The sequence below is a fragment of the Equus asinus genome, chromosome 5 (assembly GCF_041296235.1).
Source record: "Equus asinus isolate D_3611 breed Donkey chromosome 5, EquAss-T2T_v2, whole genome shotgun sequence".
NCBI lineage: Eukaryota > Metazoa > Chordata > Mammalia > Perissodactyla > Equidae > Equus > Equus asinus.
The window spans coordinates 93,128,141-93,147,017 of NC_091794.1; the positions used below are offsets into that span (position 1 = coordinate 93,128,141).

The 18,877-nt window shown below is 42.0% G+C and overlaps 1 protein-coding gene across 1 annotated transcript; it reads left to right on the forward strand.

The window, feature by feature from the left end:
* The first annotated feature begins 72 nt into the window (after positions 1–72).
* RPA2 (replication protein A2) lies at positions 73–16,947 on the forward strand. Its single transcript, XM_014853608.3, has 9 exons — positions 73–368; positions 592–698; positions 4,706–4,807; positions 4,938–5,051; positions 8,860–8,934; positions 9,441–9,557; positions 14,147–14,254; positions 14,701–14,795; positions 16,244–16,947. Exons 1-9 carry the CDS (start codon positions 356–358, stop codon positions 16,326–16,328), a joined length of 816 nt encoding a protein of 271 aa, XP_014709094.1. The 5' UTR covers positions 73–355; the 3' UTR covers positions 16,329–16,947.
* Positions 16,948–18,877: the final 1,930 nt, after the last annotated feature.

An 18,877-nucleotide genomic window follows, 5' to 3' on the forward strand; every position in this document is an offset into this window, starting at 1 on the left:
TTGGTTGTTTTCTTGAGACACCACCCAATCAGCATCTTGCCGCTCCTTGCTTCCGTTGGTGCCGCTTGTTTTGCCCTTAATAAAGATGGCCGCAGAGGCGTCCGGCCCTGGTGGGAGCAGAGTGCGTATTTTCAGGAGCGTGACGAGAGAAGACCGGAAAGAGCGTAGGATTCGTGAGCATTGATTGGCTGAAGCGAGAAGCCTTCTGGACGCTGATTGGCTTCGTCTTTCGCGGGAAGGAGTTTGTGGCGCCAGCGGAAAGTAGATACAGCGGCAGGGTCGACGGGTTTCTGAGGTGTCCGGCGAACCCTCCAGGCCGGAACCTTCTGGGCCTCTTTCCTGAGGAGTCGTGGTCATGATGTTCAATAGTAATGATGAGTGGGGCGGAGGAGGATAGAGTCGCAAGAAGGACGTAGCGAAAGGGCGGGGGTGGGGGACGGGCGGGCGGCGCGGCGGGTGGGGCCGGGGAGGGTGGTGGGCCAGGCCGGGCGACGCCGGCAGAGGTGGGAGAGCCGAGGTCTGAGGCGCCCTGGAGTCGTCGGAGCCCTGGGAAGCGGCGCCGTTACCGACACTGTTGTCGTTTGAAACCAGGTGGCTTTGAGAGCTACGGCAGCTCCAGCTACGGGGGAGCCGGCGGCTACACGCAGTCGCCGGGGGGCTTTGGCTCGCCGACCCCTTCTCAGGCCGAGAAGAAATCGGTGAGTTGGGAGAGCGCTTGGTCCCGTTTCACCCCGTCCCGCACCTCCCGACTCCGCCGTGCGAGGACGCCCGGGCGGCCGAGGGTGCTGAGCGCGGCCCGAGCCGGCGCCCACCCGCCGTGGGCTCCCCGCGTCCTCCCGTGCAGTGCCGGACGCGTGGGGAGTGGCGTCGGCCCCGGGTTCGCATCCGCGTTCGCCCGGCCGCGTGTGGAAATTTACCGGGACGGCTAGTGAGTCCTGTCGTTGCACACGGTCCCCAGCCCTCTTGGGAGTCAGTTTTGCGCCTGCTAAACGGGATCCGTGATACACCCTTCGGGGCTGTTGGGAGACTTCAGATATGTATAAAGTACCCCAGAGTCACTTTCAGTAATGGTCCCAGGTGCTTTTGTTAAAAAGAACACGAAAATAAACAAAATAAAAAGAACACGAGCGTTGGAGCCACAACAGCGGGTCCCGAGTCGGCTTTGCGCTTTAACCGGTGGCGTGGCTTCGCTGAAGCGGCTTGAACCGTGTGGCCCGTGGTCTTTGTCGTCTGACGGCGGTGCTGGAACGACTCCCGTCGCGGGGTGGCTCTGAGGGTTCTGAGGAAGGGAGCGGGTAGGAAAGTGATCGGTAAACGGCTGTCCAAACGGTCGGTGTTCGCGCTCTCGGAAGGGAGTTTGCATTAACAACTGCTGATGGTTTCCTCCTTTAAAGACGGGTGGATCTGCCTTCTCCTTGGGTGTCAGTCACATGCCGTGTGAGGATTCAGTATCCACGGGTTCCGCGTGTGTACTGTGATACGCTTTCTCCTAAACTGTTAATTCGTGGGCGTGTGCTGGTGGGAAGGAATTCATTGATAATTCCCATGTTTGGACGTTGCTTTATGTTTTTCGTCTAAATTGTTTCGTATAATCCCATATGGTATTGATTGTTTACTCGGTTGCACAACAGAGGCTCAGGGAGATGAGGGGGCTGCTTGAGCTTACATAGCTGGTAAGTAGCTGGAACCAGACAGTGCACCTGTGATGCTGAGCAAACCCAAAGTCTGATGAGCAGTTTCTTCTCTCTAGTATAGTTTTCTTTCTTTCTTTCTTTCTTTTTTGGTGAAGAAGATTGGCCCAGAGCTAACATCTGTGGCAGTCTTCCTCTATTTTATATGTGGGATGTCCCCACAGCATGGCTTGATGAGCGGTCTGTAGGTCTGCACCCAGGATTCAAACCTGTGTTCCCCGGGCCACTGAAGCAGAGTGCATGAACTTAACCACTAGGCCCCGGGGCCAGCCCCATATTGTAGTTTTCCTTTTCCCAGGAAGACTAGAGGAGGCTCCAGTCCTCTAACGTTGTCTTCCTTGAGGCTGTGAAGAGAAAGCAAAAGATAACTGGTTCTCATCTTTTCTCCCTAAGCTTAACTATTTTTCTTCCTTCCAGTGGTTAGAATTTTTATCCCAGGATCCCTAGCTTGGGCTGTGTATTAAGACAGCTTTTCAGACAACAGTGATGGTTATAAGCTGGAGATTCAAACCCAGGTCTTTTTGTTTTTAAATCTAGTGCCTTTTCCACAGTAAATGAGATAAACGCCTTATCTAAAATGTTTCCTATCCACTACAAACCTATTATATTCTGTTGAACCATGTGAAATTCCCAGTACTGAGCATTTTTCTACCTATAAAAATGGTGGTTTCATACAGCACTGTCAGAGTAGCCTCTGGTTCACAGTCAGCTAGAAAAAAAAATTTTTCAAAATTAAGCATGCTTGTGCTGGCACACTCTCTGAATCTCTTTGGAACAAACCAGGATCTCCATGCAATCAGTTCCTGGCACGTAGTAGGTGCTCATTTCAAAAGAAGGTATCTCTGATTTGAGATGAATTTGAAGGTCCTACTAACACCTGTCATTAAATGTAACTTTCTTAGCTGAGGAGTAATATTTGTTGAACACGTACTACCTGTAGAGATTGGTGTTAGCGTTTTTATATACATTGTGTGTTTTGTTTACAATTTGAAAGGTGGATATCCTCATTTTGCAGAAGAGATGGTGCTGTGTCCAAGGCCGTGGAGCCGGGATTTGAACACAGCTCTCGAGGACTGTCTGCCTCCAAAGCCATTGTTCTTGCTCCTGTTAACCATAGTCGTTCTTAGTTTTCCTATGCTGAAAATACAATGAAAATCTAACCTGTGATAGGCGAAAACAGTATATCGTAGAGAATGAGAGCGAGAACATGGGACCTCAGCAAATTTTAAATCTAGAAATACTAATATAGCTTAACTTCACGTATAAAGTACCATAAAGTAAAGGTGAAAAACAGTTGATTCCTTTGCATCCTTATTAAAAGCTGTTGCAGGTGTAAAGGGTGAGGACCAATAGCTGGCATCGTAATTGCTCACATTTATTGAGTGCTTGCAGTGTGCCAGGTAGTATTCTAGGTACTTCACCGTATATTTAATTTTCATAATGATTTTATCATTCCTAGTTTTACAGGTGAGGAAACAGGTCCAGACGAGTTGAGAAACATGACATGAACACATCGCTCCTGAGTGGTAGAGCCGTAATCTTAACCCCCAAGCATGGCTGCTGCCTTTTGTGACCTGCACTGGTGGTTGGCTGGGCTTACTTTATACCAGCGTTGCAGCGCTCACCGTTCACAATGATGCTTCAGCAGTGGGAAATGTTGCTAGTGTTGTGGAGCTTCAGGGCAAAACTGCGACTGTTAAATCCATGAAGGCCAAGAGTCTACTATGTTCTGTCTTACAGAACAGCTATTGAGTTGCTTCATGTTGATTTCTGACGGGAAGAACTCTAATCTTCAATCCACCATGCATTTTCTGCCTTGTACATATTCTCTCTCTGAGTTTGTGGGGATACACACTTGGCCTCAGCCTCTGATGTCCATTCCTTACCCACTGTTTTTTTACTGTCACAATTTTCATGCTTCAGAGTACAGCCCTAATGCTCCCTCTTCTCAAAAGGACCATTAAATTTTTGTAAGGGGCCAGCCCACTGGCATAGTGGTTAAGTTTGGGCACTCCGCTTCGGTGGCCCAGCATTCACAGGTTCAGATCCCAGGCACAGACCTAGCACTGCTTGTCAAGCCATGCTGTGGTGGCATCCCACATAAAATAGAGGAATATTGGCACAGATGTTAGCTCAGGGACAATCTTCCTCAAGCAAAAAGAGGAAGATTGGCAACAGACGTTAGCTCAGGGCCAATCTTCCTCACAGAAGAAAATTTCTGAGATATCACATAGCGCATCTCATCCATAGTGTGTCAAGACCAGGTTTGTTACTTACATTTGTACCTCCCTTTGGTTAGGAATGTGTTGAGGACAAATCCTATCCTGTTTTTCTTATCTTCATGTCACCTAGACAGCCCCTGGCCAGTGGTAGGCAACAGTATGAGTCTGCATTGTTGGTGGGCTGCTTTAGGATGTGATTTGAGTGTCCTCTAGACACTCTTCCGCCCATCACATCCTGTCCCTTCCCTCAAGATGTCCAGTGTGGCTGAGCATTTGTCCCATTTCCCCCAGGACTTCTATCTAATTGTCAGAACATCTGTCCTAAAGGACCTGTGCCTCTAACTTTTTATCACGAGACTTAGAGCAACTCCAGAGTGCTGCCTCTGCTGGCCATTGCTTACACCCTTTCCAGTTATCATCTCATCCGGCACCTGAACTGCCAGCTCCAGCTTACCTTCATCCTAACACGAGTTTCCTCTTTGAAGGTCTGGAGACGGGTCACCCTTCCTTATGCTGTGCCTACTCTGCCTTCTCATTTTGACGTGTCCCTAGTGCCACACAGACTCACCCATTCATCGGGAGCTTTGGAGTCAGACAAACTGACTTTGAATTCTCAAGTGTGGCATTATTATTAGCTATATGAGCCTGGTTTCCATCTCTGTGAAGCAAGGATAATGAGGTTCATTTTGAAGATTCAGTGTTATATATGTAAAGTGCTTGGCACATAGCACTGATAAATGAGTTATAGTTACTATTTTCTTAATTGAATTTATGCGTACTTTTTCTTTTCAGAGAGCCCGTGCCCAGCACATTGTACCCTGTACCATATCTCAGCTGCTTTCTGCCACTCTGATTGATGAAGCGTTCAAAATTGGGAATGTAGAGATTTCACAGGTGTGTAAAATAATTTGTGGAAGAGTCACTTAATCATATGAAGAATGAAATAAAACTTACTTCGTTTAAAGATACATAAATGTTGCTTTGGTTTCCAGGAAAACCAGACTTTTTTTTTCTTCTGATCTAGGTCACTATTGTGGGTATAATCAGGCATGCGGAGAAAGCTCCAACCAACATCGTTTACAAGATAGATGACATGACAGCTGCACCCATGGATGTTCGCCAGTGGGTTGACACAGATGTAAGCGTTTGTTTTTAAATTAGGGTGGGGTTACTTTGGGACTTTGGAGATGTCGAACTTTTTTAGTCATACTTTTTAAAAGTTTTCCTTACTATAAAAATAATACGTAAGCAAGACATCAAAGGCAGAAACCCTAAAATGAAAGGTTTATACATTTGATTTCATAAAAATTTAAAACCTTCTAAAGATCCCAAAATACTATAAACAAAAGGCAAGTGACAGGAGGTGCTAGAATGTAAACTTCGTGAGAACAAAGATTTTTATTTGGTCACCACTGTTTCCCCAGCACATAGGACAGTGCGCATTACATAGTAGCCCTCAGTAAATACTGTTTAAGTGAATGGGAAAAATTTTTGTAACATATTACAAACATTTAAAATTTTTAATTAATAAAAGCTGTTACAAAGCAAAAAAAAAAAAACTGCACCTTAGAAAAATGGGCAAAGAAGATACACAGGTAATTCATAAAAGATGAAATGCAGATTATAACAACAATAACAAAAGCAGGTTTAATAAACATTAAGATACCATTTTTAAGTTGGCAAAGGAAAAAAAAGAATGATAATGTCCACTTCTGGTGAGAACAGTAGCTGGCATAGTGCCTCTCGTGCTTAAATATTTGTTAAATGATTTGTTCTTGTTTGTCTAAGGAAGTAGATACCATCCTACCCTGATGGTATGACTATAAATTGGTATAACCTTTCTCAGAAAACAGCCAATGATCAAAATCATCCATCAAAAATATTGACCTAGCACTCCACTGCTGGAGATTTGCATTAAGGAAATAATGAAAGACATGCAAAGATTCGGTTGTAAGAATGCTGATCATGGCATCACAGTCATGCACCACATAACGACATTTCAGTCATTGACAGAGTGTGTGTACAACAGTGGTCCCCTAAGATTAGTACCATACAGCCTAGGTGTGTAGTAGGCTATGCCATCTAGATTTGTGTAAGTACACTGATGTTCGCACAATGATGGGAATGGCCTAATGACGCATTTCTCAGAAGGTGTCCCCATCATTAAGCAACACATGGCTGTGTTTATAATGATGAAGAAAGCAATCTCAGAATGCTAGCAATAGAGTATTATTAATTAAACCGTGGTATATTTATGAAGTACTGCAAATGATGAATGTATGCATTGTCACAGTGTCTACCATAAATTATTGAGAGGAAAAGAGCATGTTATGAGGTAGTACGCATGGTATGACCGTGTTTTTGCAAAACAGCTTGTATATGAGTTTATATAAACACGGAGAAAAATTGACTGAAAGGAAATATATGCTTTTTATCCTGTTTTTAAATTTGTGTTTACTGATTCAGAATTATTTATATTTATTTGCTTTCTACCATGTGCCCTTTTTTTCCAGTTATTTTATTGAAGTCATAATGGTTTATAACATTGTGTAATTTCAGGTGTACATTATTATTTGTCAATTTCTGTATAGAGTGCATTGTGCTCACCACCAATAGTCTAATTTTTATCTGTCACCGTACATATGTGCCTCTTTACCCTTTTGTCCCCCGCCCCAATCCCCTTCCCCTCTGGTAACCACTAATTGATTCTCCTTTTTATTTTTTAATTGGGCGGAAGGACTCTTGGTCTTTCATGTTGTTTGCAAAATACATTCATTACACAAAATTTGGATAATAAACATTTTGCGTGCTCTTTTTACTTCAAGAACCACAAGTCATCTGCGGATGAATGGCTTAGTCATTATGCATTCTTTACTTTTAGTTTCTTAGAAAAATACAGGATAATTCATTCAGCAATTATTTTTGGAGTACCGATTCTGAACCAGACTGTGCTTGGTTTCATGTATGCAAAGAATGAAAAAGACACAGTCTTTGCCATCAAGTGGGAAGATAGCTGCTACAGATGGCTTATACTACACGTTCACATAAAATGTACCATGCTTACTAATAAAACATTTAAAAATCACCTGAAATCCCACATCCCAGAGATGACTACTGTTATAACACATTTTGGTAAATACCCTTTCAGATGTTTCTCTCTGCGCATCTGCACATACAGATATATGCATACAGTTTTACATAAAGGATGATATGGTATGCAACTGCTCTACAATCTGCTTTTTTCACTCAAAACTGTCTTGTGGAACTGATTCCTAACATCAATAAATAGAGATTTACATCATCATTTTTAGTAACTGCCTGTTCCATCATAAGGCTACATCATCCTTTATTTAATAGTAGACTTAAGGAGGGAGCATTAAGCTCGTTTCTGATCGTTTGCTATCATAGACAATGCCCCAGTGAGTATCTTTGTGTATGTCTCGCCATGATTATGAGATAATCTTAAGATGAATTCTTTGAAACTAGGTTTTCTAGCTTTAAATCTGCATCGTACATTTTTCAGTCTTACATTTACATTTTTACATTTTTTACTGCCTTCCGAAAAGGTACCAATTTCTACTTCATTAGTGAATGAGAGTGTCCAGTTAGTTCTCACACCCTTTCTAACAGTGGGTTTTGTGAGTCTTCAATTTTATATGATAGTTTGAAAAATAGTCTTGTCAGTGAGAATTTTCTCATTCTTTTTATTTGGATTTCTTTGGTTTTAGATTGATTGTTTTTTTTTTTTTTACTATATTTAATGTTAATTTGTGGGGTTTTCGTAAATTGTCTTTCAGTCCTTTGATTCCCCCACCCCCAGGAGTGCTTGTTTGTTTATTTTTGTTTGTAATGGCTTGAAAAATAGTAACTTATCATAATTAGACAAAAAATTTCTCTAGTTTGTCTTTTAACTTTGAAAAGCTTTTCCTAGTCTCAAATTATTTTTTTTAATTGTTTGTGTTTTCTATTATTTCTATGGTTTCCTTTTTTTTAATAAAGTCTTTGATCTATTAAGAATATTTTTTGGTAAAATGAGAGAAGTATGGATCCAGCTTTGCTTTTTCCAAGTGGTTTTAAAATGTTCTATGTGGAAATATAAAGTTTTATCTGTGGTATAGAGTCAGCTATGGAAAATAATAGATAAGTAGAGTGAAATGCAAAAAAAAAGTTGGTCTCCAGGTGATAGGATTGGGTTTTTAAAAATTTTTAAATACATATATTTTATTTTCTAGCTTTTTATAATTGTGTTTTATAATCAGAAAAGAACTAAGACTCAGCTTATATATTTTTCTTATAAATAATATGTACACATTTTAGAGAACTCAAAAAGAAATATTAAAATCATTTGTAAGTATCCCAGTTAACCATTAACATTTTGGTTTGTATTTTCCCCCATATGGGAAACCAGCTTTTTTTATGTGTTACATCTGATTTTCCCAGACAATAAATAGAATCCTACATTATCATTTACAAAGGTGTGAAGTATGCCATTATTTGAAAGTGTACCTGTTGGATATTTAGGTTGTTTTAAAATTTTTAATGCTCTAAATTATGCCATATAAATGTTCTTAAAGCTAAATCTTAATATATGTTCTTAATTATTTCCGTAAATTCCTAAAAGTAGAATTGCTATGCTGGTAAGTACATCCACCAGAAAGTTGTGTGCCTAAGAGCATTGAATGAGAGTCCCATAATTGTTTGCTTTTTTGATAACGTGTATAGCGTAGGACTTTGGAAGTAGACATTACCTATAGAGATTTTAATTCTGTTTTCTGATGTTATAAAAAAGTAAATTCTAAAAGGCAGAGCAAACTAATTAGTGCCATATTAGAATCCTTTAGCTCTCTTACTTTATAACTTTCTTGTTCTATACGTAATTTAGAAATTCTAAAGAGTCTTTTACCAGCATCACTAAAACCTTGCTATGTGTGTATTTTATCTTTTAGGATACCAGTGGGGAAAACGCTGTGGTTCCTCCAGAAACGTATGTGAAAGTAGCTGGCCATCTGAGATCTTTTCAGGTAAAGTCGGAAAAAAATAACAGTTAAAATGTATTTGTATGAAGTGATTTCTGGATTCATGCCTGAGTTTAGGATACTTAAGACTTGATGAAGTCTTTATGTTCAGTAGGAGTTACACTGAAGTTATTTCATTTTTCTCTTCTTCAAAAGGAAATAATGAGTTTTTACCTTAACATAAGACTAACAGAATGTAGAGAAAGAGCAGGATCTCCGCCCATAGTTGCCATCTGTAACGTCTGTTAGGTGTAGATTTGGAGTCTGGAAACTAGACTCTGCTTGGTTGTCTAACCTTGGGGAAGTCATTGATCTCTGAGCCAGTTTTGCTTTTTTCCTTCCATTATTGACTATACTTGGATTAATGTTGAGTTAAAAATTTTAAGTATATATAACACATTTTCCCCACGTTGGCAAAATATTTTAACCAAGAAAAGAGCCACAATGTTTTGATCTGAAATTGACTTGAATGTGCTCATCCTTTATTCACAATTTTCTCTTTGTTTTAATAGAACAAAAAAAGTCTGGTCGCCTTTAAGATCATGCCCCTGGAGGATATGAATGAGTTCACCACACATATTCTGGAAGTAGTCAATGCACACATGATGCTGAACAAAGCTAACAGCCAGGTGAGCAGCTTCCCTCTCATAGTTTTTTCTCTTTCCTGGAAGAACATAGATAGTGTCTGTGCTCTGACTTTGATTTCCTAGACATTTTGAAGATCAAGCCAGAAGAAAGGCATCACTCAGTCCTTAGAACATTTTCTTCATGAGTTTTACTGTGTTATTTTATTCCAAATGAAGCACTCATCTTTCTATTAGGATTACAGGTTCCTCTGAACCCAGTGGCATGAATGGCTGAGGCTTAAGACACCCTTAAGTGTAGGCGCATAGGCTGAGTTTTTAGCTCCAGGATTGTCAGTCCATATTCAGAGAAAAACCCCAACTAGGACAGCCTTTTGCTGCTTTCCTTCCAACCTATTGGCTAAATAGGAAAAATTATGCACCATTATTTTGTCTCTGAAATTATATTTCTTGCTTCGTATTAAGATTTCTCAACATTATTTTCTTTTGTATGATTTAATTTGGCAAGTCCACCTAGGACCATATAAAGGGTTTGTTGATTCTTGTATTAGAATGTTTTTAGATGATTCTGGTGGTAAGGTGGAAGATTGGTTACAGTAGTAGAGACTAGAGAACTGATGAGCCATTTAGGATGCTGTGGTATCCTATTCTGTGCCAAGTGCTTTGTTAAGCACTGGGGATACAGAGATAAATTCATTCATTCCTTCATTTAAAAAATATTTCCTGAGCCTGGTATGTGCCAGTCATTATTTAAGGCTCTTGGAATACGGCAGTGAACAAGATGGATAAAGCGTCTGCCTTCAAACTTACATTCTTGAGAAAAATGGCCGATAAACAAGAAAACAAATATATAGTTTTAGGTAGTTATAGTTGCTCTGAAATAAGTATAAGCAGAATGGGAGAAAAGAGTGATGGAAGGAATAAGAATGGTACAATTTTAGATAGGAGAAGAAAACTGTAAGCAGAGGGAGCAGAAAGTTAGAAGCTGTGAGGCTGAAAGAAGCTTGACATACCTGAGGCCAGTGAGAAGGGCAGAGTGTCTGGAGTAAAGCAAATGACAGGGAAAATGGTAGAGAGATGTAGGCAAGGAAGCAGGACCCAGATCATATAGGGCTTTGTAGGCCATAGTAAAGATTACTTTTCTAATTGATACTAAACCTGTAGAAGGTTTTGACTAGGGAGTGACATGGTCTGATTTACCTTTTAAAAAGCTCACTCAGGCTACTGTATTGAGACTAGACTGAGGCACCAAGAATAGCAACAGAAGTAATTCGGGGGGTGGGGGGGTGCTGGCCCCATGGCCAAGTGGTTAAGTTCTCACACTCTGCTTTGGTGGCCCAGGGTTTCACAGGTTGGGATCCTGGGTGCGGACATGGCACCACTCATCAAACCATGCTGTGGTGGCATCCCACATGCCACAACTAGAAGGTCCCACAACTAAAAATAATACCACTATGTACCGGTGGACTTTGGGGAGAAGGAAAAATAAAATCTTTAAAAAATAAAATAATTCAGGGGAATGGTAGCAGCAGCTGGGATAAAGGAGTGGTTAGACTGATATATTTTGAAGGTAGCACTGACAGGACTTATTGGTGGGTTAGATAGAGGATGTAAAGAAAAGCGAGGGTTCAAAAATGACTCCTTGGTTTGGAACTTGAGCGACTAGATGAACCTAGCAGGTTTGGAGGGTAAAATCCAGCATTCTGTCTTGGACAGTGTAAGATACTAGTTAGATATCCACATGGGGAACAGAATGGACGGTTGGATATATAAAGCTGAGACTCAAGGGAGAGGTCAGGGCTAGAGAGAGAACTTCAGGAGTCATTGTTGTCTAGGTGATATTGAAAGCCTCAGATGAGATAACCATGGAGTTAAGGAGGTCAGAGATGCGAGCTCCAGGACACGCTAACCTTTAGAAGTCTGGAAGCAGGACAGGAACCAGTGAAAGTCAAAAAAGAAGCCCGTTGGGCAGGAGGAAAACCAGGAAATGTGATTCTGTAGAATATTCTGAAAAGAGTATTTTAAGAAGGAGAGAGTGGAGATCAATTGTAGAATGCTGCCTAAAAGTCAAGTAAGGTGATGAGAAAGGTCTGTTATTGGATTTGGGAACACGGATCTTCAGAAGAAAGGCTTCGGTAGAAGATAGGGGGAAAGTGAGTTAAAAAGAATAGGATTGGTTAGAAAGTTTGGGGTATTTTTTTATTGCTATACTTCATAACATATATATATGTATCAAATGTTATAAAAATGGTTTTAAAGTGAGAATGGGTGGTTAGGGAGTAAACTGGGAGTTAGGGTGAAACTGGGAAGATAGACAATTATATTGAGGAGTAAATAAAACAGTCCTTTCTCTGAAAGAGTTTTTGTTAAGCATTGGGAGTTCAGATCCCTTAAGCAGTGAAAGCAGGGAACCACAGAGAAGGGTTTCCTGTCCTGACCTGGACATCAAGAAAGGCCCCCTGGAGGAGGTGATGCCTAAAACAAGTCTTAAAAGATATGAGTACTTAACATATTTGATCTTCTGCCATCTTTATTTATTTAGTTTACTAGATTAAACATTGATTGAGCACATACTGTCCAGCAGGCACTGTGCAAAGATGGAGGGGCTTGTGGAGGAAAGTGACAAGCACACAGTGTGGTGGCTGCTATGTGAGGGAATGGGCCAAATGCTGTGAGAGCCAAGAATGAAGAACGTGACTAACTTGGCTTGGGGAATGTCAGAGAAAGCTTTACAAAGGCAGTGCCATTAAATTGGGCCTTAAAGGTTGAGAAGAGTGTTTACCAGGCAGATGAGAGGAGGAGCATTCCAGACAGGGAACAACATGTTCAGGTCAGAAGCCTGTTTGTGGATGGAAAGAAGTCCAAATGCAGCTGGGGAGTAAAGTGTGTTGGAAAGGAGTGGTCAAGAATAAAATACAGATCCTGACATCTAGTTCTGGCAGATCTTGAATGTCTAGGAGTTTTATATCATTTTCACAGGCAGGGGGAGCCACCTGAAAGCTTTTAGGCAAAAGAGTGATGCGATCAGAGTTGACTTGGGAGCAGTGAGGAGGCTTGATTGGAGTAGGAGAGACTAGCAGCTGAGATACCGGTCTGGGGTGATGAGGTCGACTTGAGCTGCACTGAGGATTGTGTCAGTAGGCTGTGGTGATAGATTGTGGAAGGTGAGCGAAAGGAGACTCACAGATGACTGAAGTCTGCAGGATTGGGGTTGGGTTTACTAATTGAGATGGAATGTAGCAGGGCGAGCAGGTTTGGGGAGGGAATTAAATTTTTTTTTTTTTTTTAAAGATTGGCACCTGAGCTAACAACTGTTGCCAATCTTTTTTTTTTTTTTTTTCTACTTTATCTTCCCAAAGCCCCCTGTACATAGTGGTATATCTTAGTTGCAGGTCCTTCTAGTTGTGGGATGTGGGACACCACCTCAACGTGGCCTGACGAGCGGTGCCATGTCCGTGCCCAGGATCTGAACCCTGGGCCGCCCACAGCGGAGTGCGCGAACTTAACCACTCGGCCACGGAGCCGGCCCCAGGAATTAAATTTTTTGAAGTGTGTGAGATATCTAGGTGGAGGGGTCTGGTAGATGGCTGGGAACAAGGATTTGTGGCCTGGGAGGAGGTCTGGGATGAAATCCTAGGAGAGCTGTCAGCCTTTTGGGAGACAGGTAGAAGAAAAGGTTAATAAGGGGATACTGAGAAGGTGTAGTTTGAGAGGTCAGGGGAGAACTGGAAGAATATGGTATCAAGATACCTAGGGAGGGGTACCTTTCAAGAGTATGGTCAGCACTGTTTGTTTCTAAGAGGTCAGGTGTTATCAGGACCAAAAGAGACTGTTGGGTGTGTTGGTTGAAAAGTCATTGGTGACTTTGGTGAGAACAGTTTCAGAGCTGTGTTTGGGGAGAATCCAAATACAGTCATGTGTCTGTCCCTTAACAATGGAGGTACGATCCGAGAAATGCATCGTTAGGTGATTGTGTTGTTGTGGGAACGTTGTAGAGTGTACTTAACACAAACCTGAATGGTACAGCCTCCTGCACACTGAGGCTGTGCAGTACTAATCTTATGGGACCACTGTCATAGATATGATCTGCTGTTGACTGAAACGTCGTTATGTGGCGCGTGACTGTAGTGGGGGGCTGAGGGGTGACTAAGGAGAAAGGAAATGAAAACAGTAATTATAGCCTATTATTTTTAGAAATTTGGTGGTAAAAAGAGAAAAGAGAGGGTGATTGGGAACTGTCTTCTTTTCTCTCCCTGTAATGCTTCATGCCTAGGTGACACTCAGTAAAATGCTTGAGTGATTAAGCACCAAGGATAGATACAATTATAGCAGATCTCTGGGTAATTTTCTTCTCAGTGCTAATTTTCCTCTGGTTCCTCTCACATCACAAAGAAAAGAAGAAGCCAGGAGGGACTTTTCTCTCTGTTTGCTATCATGTGCTTCAGAGGATTACTTTAACTTCTGTTGAAGTACTTATTAGATTATAGCCGTCCCTTCCGATGTAAGCAATTGTTACTGGGAAAACTGCTTGAATTGTTTTTTATAAGCAGCTCATTAACAAGCTATTTAAAATAGCAAGGACTGTGTTTAAATTGGTGAATTTTCTAATGTTGTGAACTTCTTTCTTAATTCAGCCCCCAGCAGGGAGAGCATCTATCAGCAATCCAGGAATGGGGGAAGCAGGAAACTTTGGTGGGAATAGCCTCATGCCAGCAAATGGCCTCACTGTGGCCCAAAACCAGGTAAATAAACACTGAGTGATTCCAGAAATGCAAAACACAGACAATCCTAAATTTGTTACTTCCTTAATGATTCTAAGGCTAAGTACCCAACTCATTTCTTTCTTATAAAGGGACTCAGATTACATAGGGAGCTGATTTAAAGTAGTTGCTCAGGGGCCGGCCCTGTGGCCAAATGGTTAAGTTCACGCACTGCGCTTCAGTGGCCCAGGGCTTCGCTGGTTTGGATCCTGGGCACGGACATGGCACCGCTCATCAAGCCATGCTGAGGCGGCATCCCACATAGCACAACCAGAAGGACCTGCAACTAGAATATACAACTATGTACCAGGGGGCTTTGGGGAGAAGAAGGACAAAAAAGAAGATTGGCAACAGATGTTAGCTCAGGTGCCAATCTTTAAGAAAAAAACAAAAGTAATTGCTAAAATCTTTTCGATTTAAATTTTTAGGTGCTGAATTTGATTAAGGCTTGCCCAAGGCCTGAAGGATTAAACTTTCAAGATCTCAAGAACCAGCTCCAACACATGGCTGTAGCCTCAATAAAGTGAGTATTCGGTTTCCATCAGCCAGGGCTCCAAAATTGTACCCATTTCACCTCACCAGAGTTTTCTGGTAGTGAGAAGTGAGTTAAAAAAAGAAAAGGAAACTATCTGTTAACTGCCATCTTATTGACAGAAGGGAAGTTGTTCAATCATGGAAAAACAGAAAAAGGACTCACAAAGATGGTGCTACCCACCACATCACTCACTCATATCTTCATTCAGTAAATACTAAATCCCAGTATGTGCAGGGATATGATTTTGAGCAAAAATTGACTAGATAAATCTGACTTCTTATGGGTTTAGTCTGGAGGAGTAAGGGCCTTAGCTCCTGGTCCTCAGGTGTATAGTCCCATTGGCATTACTGTCCCTGCTGTGGAGCTGTGTGCTTCAGGCTATCTGGACCTGAAGGCATTAGGCAGTCCCTCCAACATCCATGTCCTGATTCCATGTTAGACAAGCAGCTTTGTGATTCCAGGAAACGGTGCCTTGTGGTGTTTGTGATAGTTATTTGTTAGTATGTATCAGTTCTAGGCCTACATAGAAAAAAAATGCTGAGGTCTAATTCCATTTCCGATTCTATAAAATGAGAGTATTATTCCTTTCTCAGAGTTGCAGTGATAATGAGGTACAGAATCACTGTCACATGGTAGATACTCTCTAAATTGTTACATTATTAAATATGCTACTGACACTGACCCTGAGGGCCTTGAAGTGTTTGAGGGTGTCATACCATTTCTGGAAAGAGCTTTCCATTACTTCCTACAATTTCCCCGAGGAGGAGTTAGAGGGTTGGTGAGTAGGGAAGGGAACCTGTAACCGCTGTTTATCCTAGGAGATTTTATGTGCCAGCTGGACTACAGCTTGAGATTCTTATTTCAATTTGCTTAGACTGATATTTAAGGGAGGCCATAATGTCTTGCCTTTGCACAGTTCAGGAGAGGGATCCAGGGTGGTCCTGATAGCCATTCTCTCTCCTTGGATTACCTCAGTTTTGTAATTTTATTGGCATATCTCCTTACAAGAGCCCTCTGTGAGCAAAATGGCTGTGAATTCTTAGCTAAGATAGAAAGTGAGCAAGTGAGTGAAGTTTGCATATTTGGCCATATCCAAAAGGCAATTTCCTTTCTTCTGCATTGGTTTGAAAATGAGCCTTTTGGGCTGGCCCCATGGCTGAGTGGTTGGGTTCACATGCTTCACTTCAGCGGCCCAGGGTTTTGCTGGTTCAGATCCTGGGTGCAGACACGGCACCACTCGTCGGGCCATGCTGAGGTGGCGTCCCACGTAGCATTACCAGGGGCACTCAACTAGGATATACAACTATGCACTGGGGGGCTTTGGGGAGAAGAAGAAAAAAAGATTGGCAACAGTTAACAGTTGTTAGCTCAGGTGCCAATCTTTAAAGAAAAAATAATAATAGTGAAAATGAGCCCTTTTCTTTCCTTCTTTCTAGGCAAGCTGTGGATTTTCTTAGCAACGAGGGACACATCTATTCCACTGTGGATGATGATCATTTTAAATCCACAGATGCAGAATAACTGGATCTAATTGGGTACCTGAGATATTCCAGCTGGACCTATTTTCACAATCTCATGTCTCCAGCTGAGCATATGTTTGACCTATTGACTTCTAGGAAGTAGGTTTCATCTGTAAAAGGTCTCAGTTGACATCCTTTTGAAACTTACTGCTCTTTTATTGTTTTGAAGCTCAAAGGGAGATCACTTGACAGGGATGTAAACCAAGGTGGAATTTCTTAAAGAAGTTACAAATGAGCCATTTCTACAGCATCAGGATAGATGGAATTGGAAGAAGGATGCTACCAGGAGTCAGGCAGTGTTACTTAAACAACACTCGGAAATTCGATTCCTAAAATGTTTTCCATTGAGAGAAGATGAGCAGGACTAGGGCCTGTCAGCAGTGAGCTAGCCAAGAAACCTGCTAACCTCTGCTTGTTTTTGTTCCCCACTTTGGTTATGTGGTGTTACTTTCAGAATTGCACTTTCCTTCATCTTGTCATGACTGCTGCCGAAAGTGTGTTTTTATGAACATGAGGTTCTAGAGTGGTGGCCTCGGGGGCAGAGGAGAGGAAGAAGTGTTCTGTTTTGTACAAAATAAGTACATCCATATGTTTAATAAAGTAGTTATATTATTGCAGAACTTGTGAAAATGTTCTTTTTCTTTTTGAGGAAGTTTAGCCCTGAGCTAACATCTGCCAATCTGCCTCTTTTTGCTGAGGAAGACTGGCCCTGAGCTAACATCCGTGCCCATCTTCCTCTACTTTATACGTGGGATGCCTACCACAGCATAGCTTGCCAAGCAGAGCCATGTCCGCACCCGGGATCCGAACCGGCGAACCCCTGGCCGCTGAAGTGGAATGTGCAAACTTAACTGCTGCGCCACCAGGCTGGCCCCGATTTTTCTTTTTAAGGTGGTATAATTACTTTATCATCTGAGGCAGTACAGCATAGTTTGACTTAGATTTAAAATCCTGGATTTCCCGCTTTTTAGTTTGGCTCTTGAGCAGGCTATGTTCGCTCTGAGAGCCTCCATTTCCTCATTTATGAAAAGAGAATGGGGGCCCGCCCTGTGGCGGAGTGGTTGGCTTAACACCCTCCACTTCAGCAGCCCAGGATTTTGCCGGTTCAGATCCTGGGTGCGGACGTGGCACCACTCCTCAGGCCATGCTGAGGCAGCGTCCCACAGGACACAACCAGAAGGACCTGCAACTAGAATATACAACTATGTACTGGGGGGGGCTTTGGGGAGAAAGAAAAAAAAAAGAAGATTGGCAACAGATGTTAGCTCAGGTGCACATCTTTAAAAAAAAGAGAACAATGTTCTTTCCTTATAGTTTATTGTGAAAATCAAATAAAATAACATTTGTAAAGCATCTAGCATTGCCATTAATAGGGATTAGAAAGTAACCCTTAATTTTGACTAGCAGTGTATAATCATGGAACTGAATCGAATATCTACCAATTGACCTCAGATGAGTCTCTCTAAAGGCCTACAGCTATTTTTTGGCCAACTTAATCAGTTGCACTTCTCGTGGGAGAGGAAACTAGTTCAAAGATGTTTTTGACAACTCCAGAAGGTAGCCTGCGTCTTAAAGGAAAGAACTAATTCTGAGACAAGTTAATGAGGTGTAACATGCAAATAAAAATTCTATAACTGCTTTATCTGTTTCTAAATGAGATCTCCTGGCAGCTGTGTGGAAAAGGCCCCGCCCCTCTGGTTTCTAACAAAGAACAACAATCTGGCTGTTATTTTGTATATATAGAATCGTTCCCATCTGGGGAGCGGTGTTGATGCTTGAAAGTCAGTCAACCAGTATGTTGATTTGCAAGCACATCCATTCTCGATTAGTTCCTTCAGGACAGTGGCCACAAACAGGTTTTTAAAAATCACACATTTGAATTTAGAATGCACAAGATACTTTTATGAGTGGTTGACATCTCTTTCTAGTTATCACACCAGTGCCCTCAGATGGGCACAGCAATAGCAGTGGTTCTGGGGGGAAGTCTTTTTTCTTTTGATTTTGAATTTGATGATTTAGCAATTAAAAACTACTTATTAATTCAACAAGTATTTATGGAATACCTACTTTGTCAGCCCATTGGTCTGGGAATATAAAGTAAATATAGGAATAAACTGAAACTAGGACTATAAAGTAAAATAAGAGGTTGTTGTCACAGGATTTGCTGGTTCAGCATTCCCAGGAGCACAGAGCAGCTGCTCGGCGGTGCTGAGTTCCCCGCCGTCTCAGCATCGACACAGTCTCAGCATTGACACAGTCTCGCAGGAGTTGTGTGGTTTCTGAGCACTGCAGAGGCCTGTGGGGCCGAGCGCAGGCAGGCACTCCTCAACAGAAGGAACTCCGGCCTTTGCAGGGCTTCTCCCTGCTCTAGCAGGAGGCCCTTGCGTTTCAGGTGTTTGTGGTCACCTGGGATGTCAGGTATTCAGTGTTCTCTTGACAGTTCGTTAAGATAGCAGGAACAGCAGTGTGACCTAAGTTCTTAGAAACCCCCTCATTGTCCCAGCCACGCAGTGAGGCTGGCCTACTCTTGGGAGAATCTTTCTCTGGGTA